This window comes from Arachis ipaensis, chromosome B09 (assembly GCF_000816755.2).
Source record: "Arachis ipaensis cultivar K30076 chromosome B09, Araip1.1, whole genome shotgun sequence".
NCBI classification, from domain to species: Eukaryota; Viridiplantae; Streptophyta; class Magnoliopsida; order Fabales; family Fabaceae; genus Arachis; species Arachis ipaensis.
Genome location: NC_029793.2, coordinates 129,798,568 through 129,806,979, shown reverse-complemented (window position 1 = coordinate 129,806,979; position 8,412 = coordinate 129,798,568). Strand labels below are relative to the sequence as shown.

At 34.7% G+C, this 8,412-nt stretch overlaps 1 protein-coding gene across 1 annotated transcript in view; it reads right to left on the bottom strand.

Moving 5' to 3' along the window:
• Positions 3,630–8,412, bottom strand: part of LOC107617964 (conserved oligomeric Golgi complex subunit 1) — a 5,697-nt gene continuing 914 nt past the window's right edge. The window contains exons 2-7 of the mRNA XM_016319866.2: positions 6,683–8,179; positions 6,276–6,470; positions 5,910–6,190; positions 5,233–5,412; positions 4,910–5,084; positions 3,630–4,378 (exon numbers count right to left, since the gene is read on the bottom strand). Of these exons, the coding sequence (XP_016175352.1) occupies positions 4,211–4,378; positions 4,910–5,084; positions 5,233–5,412; positions 5,910–6,190; positions 6,276–6,470; positions 6,683–8,179 (2,496 nt within the window). The 3' untranslated portion in view covers positions 3,630–4,210. The remainder of the gene's footprint in view (positions 4,379–4,909; positions 5,085–5,232; positions 5,413–5,909; positions 6,191–6,275; positions 6,471–6,682; positions 8,180–8,412) is intronic.

Genomic DNA, 8,412 nt, shown 5'->3' with positions numbered 1-8,412 from the left:
TTACCTATATATATAAAAAATATTATATAAATATAAAAAAATTAATTATTAAATTAATCATATTTATATATATTATAAAAGGATAATTTTGTTATTATAATAATAATAACAAAACCTTATCCTATTAAGTAAGATTGGCTATATATATCAAACAATATTATTGTGTTCTATTATGAATCATGTTTATAGTGAAACTGATATTAAAATTAATGTATGATACACGGATACTGTCATGAACATGGGATACGACATGATATGGGACACGCGGACTCATGAATTTGAATTTGAAATTCTTATAGGACACGGGGACACAACATATATATAAAATATAAAATATATTTTTTGAATAAATTATATTGGTATTTTGGTATTTTATTAATATTAAAATATAAATTAATTAATTATTTTTATTATTTATTTTTAATTATATAAAATATTTAAAATATTTTTTATTTTAATAATTAATAATATATACTATTTCTAAATTCATTTCAAGAATATATATTAAAAATAAGGCTGGACATGCTGACACCATGATATTTAGGTGTGTCCAGAATTTTTTTTTTTATCTTTTATTGAAACACGATTGGACACAGAAGATACGTCAAACGAGTGTCGTGTCCAAAATGTATCCGTGATAAATAAAAAAAATGTCCGTACTTCATAGGTAAAAACAAAAGAAAAAGATTGTACTATTAACCATAAGATTTAAAGGATAATATTAGAGTGCTAAAAAAATTTAGAGGTAATGACCAAATCAGTACTCGAAAGATTTAAACGCTGACATTTTGGTACTTGACTTTTGTTATTGACAAAATAGTCTCTAAAAAATTTTAAAATTTGACAAACGTGTCCCCGAACTCGCCGGAGCAAATCTCCGGCAAATACAATGCTGACATGGCCACCGTATTTTGGTGACATGGCAAACCACCCCCCAAACCCTAAGCCCTCCCTCCCCAACGCAGACTCCCCCTCCATCTCCCTCCCCATCGCAGCCCTCCCCTACCCAACGCAGCCCCCTCCCCCTCCATCCCATTGCAGCCCTCCAACACACTCCCCCTTCCCTTTCTCTCTCTATCGCAGCCCCATTCCCTTTCCCTTTCCATTGCTGTCCTGTTTTCTCTCCCTCCCATCGCAGATCATATAAAGGCACAGATAGAAGCATGCACAAATGAACACAATATCACAATTCAAATTACAATCTACCAATACCATTTGTATTTCTTTCCAAATGTATTACAATATTCCATCAATTACATTAAAAAAAAAAAAGAAAAAGAAAAAATCCACCTACAAATCCCCCAAATTTCTTACCAAGATGATTATGTAAAACACTCTTATCAATTCCTTGGTGATGGTAACTCTTGCAAACAGTAAAAAATATTCTGCACCAACAATCCCACCAAATTCACAATAACCAACACACCCACAATAACGTGAAAAACTGCATAAACCAGTTCTGTGTATCAATTGTTATAATAAACAAAACTAAGAAAATCACGAAGACAGTTACAGATGAACATCAAAAGTGTGACCCAGAAGTAAGTGATGAACAAACGCTTGAAGATTTTGGGAATTGCAGAGATGGTGGAGGAAAAGAAGACAGCTTTGTTGGTGTAGATGGAAGTGACGGTAAAGATGGCGGTGGCGGTGGAGAGGAGAGAGAAGGCGAAGAGGAAGAAAAGGTAACATATTTTTGGGATGTTCAGGAATTGTAGCTTCTTCTTCTTCTTCTTCTTCAAATTCTCGTCCTGTTCTTCTCTGATCTGAGAGAGAGAATCAAAAGTTTTGCTTTGTAGTTGCTTGAAAAAGATGGAATTTTGAGATATTAGATTGTTGTTCTTTTTTATTGCAGAAATGAGATGAGATGAGATGAGATGATATGAGAGGGAGGGAGAGGGAAGGGGCTGCGATGGAGAGGGAAAGGGAAAGGGAAAGGGAAAGGGGGCTACGATGAGGGAGGGGGAGGGATTAGGGTTTGGAATAATATTTTTAATTATAAATTCCAACTCAAAATAAATTTCTCTTGTCAGCAAAAACCGGTGAACACGTAAGCATCTTACTCGCCGGAGCCATGGTCCTGCAAGCACCAGGACACGCTTGGCAAATTTTTAAAACATTCAGGTACTATTTTATCAATAACAATAGTCAGGTACTAAAATGTCAGCGTTTGAATCTTTCGAGTATTGATTTGGTCATTACCTCAAAAATTTATTATTTTTGGCTAATAATTAATCAATAATATTTAAAAATGTTAATAAAAATATATTATTGAACTATTAGAATAAAAGTATTGAACTATTGACAAAAAATAATAACCAATATAAAATAAAATTGTTCATTCTTGACTTTTCTTTTTCCATATGAAAATTGATAAAAATGCTAGGATGTTAGTTTAAAAGCATGGTAAGTTGTGATATCACAAAATCTTATTCCCGGGCAAAATTGCACGTTACTTGCACGACTTTGAGACTAAACCGAATTCATACCTACAGGGACAAGTAACATGTGTATCGTTAATTATAAAATGGACAAGAACCAAACAATGTTCTTGAAAAAGAAAGTGATAAGCATCTTAGTGTCATTAGTATGGATAATTCTAAATCTCAATTGCCAACAAGCTGCTAGTGCTAGCTAGCAAGAAAATATTCGATTAAATTTCTAAGCGAAGAAACCAAAGAGAAACAGCTAACTTTTTACATTGGAAAAAATATATATATTTTTTAATTTGTTAAAAATTTTAAAAATACTCTTAAGTGTTATTTTGTTTTAATTTTGTTTTGCTGAATCAACGAGCAAGTAAGCAAATTAAAATACTCTAGGAAGTCTGGAATAAAGACTTATCGAACCATTTTTAAAGAAGCTCGCACCTCTTAAAATATTTAAAAATCTGTATCGGCATACATACGGATTTTAGGATAAGAAAATATATAATCCTTTCCAAATTTTAGCTTTTAAATGTAATAAATATATAAAATATTCTATTTTATAAGAGATCGTTTTAAAACTCGAATACAATTTTAGACTTTAAGACTTAACTCGAAAAATGACACTTTTTTTTTTTTCAAAATGCCTAAATAATTGTGACATTTTTCTCTCTTCTATCTATAAAATGTACAATTTCTTCTCCTAAAAAATTAAAATAACATATATTTTAGTCTATTTGACCAAAATATTTATCTTAATTATTATTAACAATAAATTAGTAGATAATATATTGATTCCCTATACTTTTACATACCTAAAAATATTAAAAGTTGTTGGAGCAACCGAGCAAGAGTGAGAGTTTCTCTAAATAAAAAATCCGACTCTGCGTTAATAGTAGACTCATAGGGTTGGTGTGCAATGAGTAAGCTCGCAGTTTTCGAGGATGATCCCATTTTTTTTTCACTAAGATGAATGCGTCCATCCCATTCCCATGTGACAACAAATAAGTAGGGGTACTATTATATTTCTTCAGCTTTTCGGCTGTGCAAGGACCTTTTGCATTAATTTCATAAATACCACGAATTTTAGTAATACTTTTTTCCTTTCTTGTTTTGGGAATGAACATTTTAATGCTTAAAACTGGAGATTTCGTTGACTACAGAAAATGAGTAAATAACTAAATATACACAAACAACCGCTTATACCTACGAATTTTACTTCATTGAATAAGCATTTAAAATACATAGTACACCGTAATGGGAACCTTCTTTTTTCAAAATAAAAAATAAAAAATAAAAATTTAACAGAAAATAATGTTTGAATTTATACAGAGATTATAGACATGGCCTAAAAATCAGAACAACGCAAGACATTAGCCACGAGTTATAACAGCTCTCAACTCTTAACTGACACTAGCAAGAAACCATTTCAGCTTTCCTTTGAACCCAATAGTAACACAAAACTTGCCAGCAACTCTTTTCTTTGCTCTTCAATCCGTTGTTTAGTTCCTTCAGGCTTTAAAGTTTGGGCATTCATATAACATATCACTCAGCCGATTTCATGCCAAACGATGTAGACCCCAGAAGTCAACATTAAAGAACCTCATTCCCCAGAGCATATTGTTCCATTTACTTCAGATAGTTGCTAAATATGATTCTTTTGTTTCTCTAATTTTAATGGTGGTATGACAAGTGGGGGTGATTTGGGGAGATAATCATTCATACTCATACAACAATGAGACTCTTGCAAATGCGCAAGTAGGTATCTTTCGGTCTGGCGCTCATCAAGAATCTGACCTGGGAGCTGTGAAAGATGAAAGAAGACCTGCAGCTTGAGCAGGTAGCATGTCTCCAAACGAAGACATAGCAGATCTATCCTTGAAAATGCCGACTTGCCCATCAGTTAGTATGGATCCCAATTTAAAGGTACTCTCCCCAAACCTGCTTCCAACCTAGAATATAACATAAAAATGGTATCAACTACTATCAAGTACGTAAAAACTATGCAAGTCAAGCATATTCCACAGCAAACTTGGATATATCTGAATGGTGAAACATTGGTGGTTCTGTGCCAACTGCCAAATGAGATCTTGTAAAAGTCAACCAGAATCGAGAATAATGTTAGGTGTAGTTAATTTAAAAATTCCCACATGAAGTTAATTTTGCAAAACAACGAATATCAAAATTTAATTACCCATATAAAGCTTTTAAAGCTCGATAATATTGTAGATTTTGGACAAAACATTATTCCATATCTTCATTTGGCTTATTGATTAAGATTTCATAAAATTGTGCTCTACAGTGCATAAAGCAACTCATCTCTTTCACTAGAACATAACCTAAATGTCAATGATAAGCAAATTCAATAAAGCTGCAAGGCACCAACATGCAAAACTTTTTAGCAAAAAGCTCAGGTAATACAACAATGTGCAGCCTTAGATTGCACTGAAGCAAGAAAACTGTACCAAAATCTGAGAACTTACTTGCATGAAAGACTTCAGGAATGGTGTCGCCACCCCGCGACTTGAGTTGTCATCCAAATTTATATTCTGATGAAGTTCTCCATTGGTAAGAGAGTTCCACGAACTTCTTGAAGAGATTTCATTTGATGATGGAGTGAATGTCTTCTTTGTCCCTCTAGAGGACAATGCCGGAGCACTGGATTCATCAAGATGTATGTTTGTAATAAGATTTATTTTTAAATATTAACTTTAGTAAAAATTAATGAACTTCTCTATAAGACTAAAATGAAAATAGTCATTGCATAAACAATTGCATCTAGGTTAAGATATACAATCACACGGACCTGATGGGGAGGTACTTGAAACGGGGAACTGTAGAACACCTAAGAATATTAGACTCGGAATTAGTGGAGAGTTTCTGAACAGTGTCAGTGTACTTTCGGTTAAGTTGCACAAAGAAACCAAACAGCACAGCATGTCGCAGATATGACTGCCGCTCATTCTCCCATAGATATGGTTGATACCTTCACATACGAATTCAGATAAAAGAATCATTACCAGACCAACAGAAAGAAGGATACTACAAATTCTCTCGAGACAAGAAAACAAACAAAAACTACATTTCAACCTCCCATATTTAAACCATGGAGCCTAAGTATCTAGCAGTATCTGCTACCATATAAGCATTAAATGGTGGATGTTGCTTGACAAATCATGACATCTTCAAAATCAGGATTAGTAATTTAACAAATTTAGTTATCATAAACCATCTATTCATGGATTGTAAATTGCTTCCAACAAATATTATTTACAAGGGGAAAAAATGAAAAACCTTGAACAAAAGAATAAGAAAATGGTGGATTTGCTTGACAAATCATGACATCTTCAAAATCAGGATTAGTAATTTAACAAATTTAGTTATCATAAACCATCTATTCATGGATTGTAAATTGCTTCCAACAAATATTATTTACAAGGGGAAAAAATGAAAAACCTTGAACAAAAGAATAAGAAAACTTACGTAAGCCAGTCAATAGGATCAAGCCTCTGAGAAAGGCGGTTTAATAACTGATCTGAATGTTCTCTAATGGCTGAGGTCTTCGAACTTTGGTCCTGCTTCCTCCTGACAGATACTTTTGCCTTTGCGTTGCTATGTAATTCCCCAACCACATTTGAATCACCACCAGACAGTATATCAGTGGCAAATTTTACATCTAACAAAACTTGCAAGACTCCTTTTTCTGACAATTGATGAGCACCACTATCTTGAGAAGAAAGGAACTCCTCAAAGATACCAATCACCTGTTTAATAAAATACAGTTACTGTACATATACACGTGCAAGCACATATACATGTATCCATTGAGAGGATAATATAAGTCACTACCTTATCCAATAGTCTTGATGCAAGTTTCTGCAAAATCTTCTTATCAAGTACATGACCTCCAACTCTATGAACTTCTTCACAAGCTCTAAATAGAAATGAAATGATATACAGAGAAGGCATAGATGGAAGAGATATTTTCATATCTGATTGGTTCTCATCAGACTGATCTTGCTTGACTATGGTATCCTCCCAGCCCTGTTCAAGCAAACAAAAAATAAGCAAGCTTCTTGGATCTATTACTCCATGAGATCTGTTTATATATAACTGCAAAGGAGATGATAATTGAGATCCAGTACTTATTTTAAAAACATTTCAATTCAAATTGTCTCAGTATCAACTAGAAATAAAGTAAATCTACAAACTCGTAATAAATTAACTCATCGAATTATAAAAGCAAATGTGCTTACCCTCCAGGGTGTACTCAAAGATAAAGCATCATCCTGTTTGAGATCTCGTGAGACAATGGCAGAAAGTTCATCAGATAGCCATAATATCCATAAGTTGTAAGCTCTAATGCAAAGATCCCCTATAGTTCTATTGAGTTCTTCCAATTCATGGGTGGTACCTTCTCTTGCTCCAAGCAAGGCAGCTGCAGCAGATGAAGTTTGCCTTTTAGAGCCAAGGCTTGTTTGTCTTCCTGGACTATCAGAGCCTGAAGGCTCGGATCCAAATCTAGAATGTTTCACCAGAGAAGGGACTTTCCCAACAGCAGATGCATTCCCACTGATCCAAAATCTGGGAGAACCAAGTATCAAGGGTATATGCTTCGAATGGTTCTGAAATGCAAACAACAATCGTCCAATGAAAAGTGATTTTTCAACAGTGACAGTTGTTGGAATCTCCTTGATGCCATTTTCCATAGAGGCATATAAACTATCAAGCTCTTTTTTCAGTGCCATCAATATAGCAGAGACACTGTCATAACATCTGCTTTGTAGATAAGGTGCAAGATCCTTCAATCTTCTAGAGGCCTTTGGAGATTCTAAGAAACTTAAAAGATCTTCAAGAATGCTCTGACAAGAAACATCCACTGCATCCCTGATTCGACTTACTTCAGGACCAAAATAGGCATTAAGACAAGTCTGAAATTCATTTTCCTCAGGCTGGACTTTAAACACAGAAGAAGCAGCTCCTGTCTTTCTAGAATTGGATTCTAGAAACCAAACTCCACCAGCCATAGAAGGTCTGTTCAAGTAAACCTGAACATCATTCAGCTTGGCAAAAGTGTCCCCTAATGATGAAATCGAGCTCATCACATCAACAGTACCAGTTAACTCCCTAAATCTCAAGTCAATTATTGCTTTCATCCTGCCAAGAAAAGCTTCCTCAAATATTTCATCCCAAAGATCTGAGTCATCTTCCAAGACAAGTTCCCGAATCCTACTCCAAGGTAACTCAACCTCAGACCCAAAGACACTCTTGAGCCATTCTAGACTGCCTTCAAGAACTTGTTTACTTTCCATTGTCTCCCTTATTGATTTCTCAGCAGAAGCTAGATCCCGGCCAGTACCAATGGCATCAACCAAATTCCTTCCACTTATCTTGTTTACGCATTCCCTTAACCAAGTAAAACAAGTATCAGCAATGTAACGTTTATCAAGCATTACCATGTTTGATTCTAATTTATCTCGGAAAGAATTCCAAAGCCTAACTTCCTCTTCTGGATTGGGAATCCCACCAAACAATTGTGATGCTGGAGGAGATCCAAGAATGACTTTGTAGAAAAGGGGCATATCATTCAACACTTGCAGAAACAACTCACCAACCTGACCCACACTGACCTGAATTATACCTAATACATCACACAAGACAGAAACCACCAAAGAGGAAGCATCACCAGCACCAGCATTACCCAAAACATGCGATATCCAAGACTTCCTTGATTCCAGAAACAAGCTCAAGACCTGCTTTTAACCACAAATCAGTTCGTTCCCACCAAATTAACAGTCACACACTTACCCAAACCATAAATCACCTACATCTAAAAATTCAGAGCAATAACACACTCCCTTACACCCCATCTCCAACTTAATACTCAGTCTACACTCTAATCAAGTCCACACCAGTTTGACACCTGTTTTTCATCCAAAAAACCAGTTCATACCCACCAAATCAACAACTAACTACCTAACAAAAC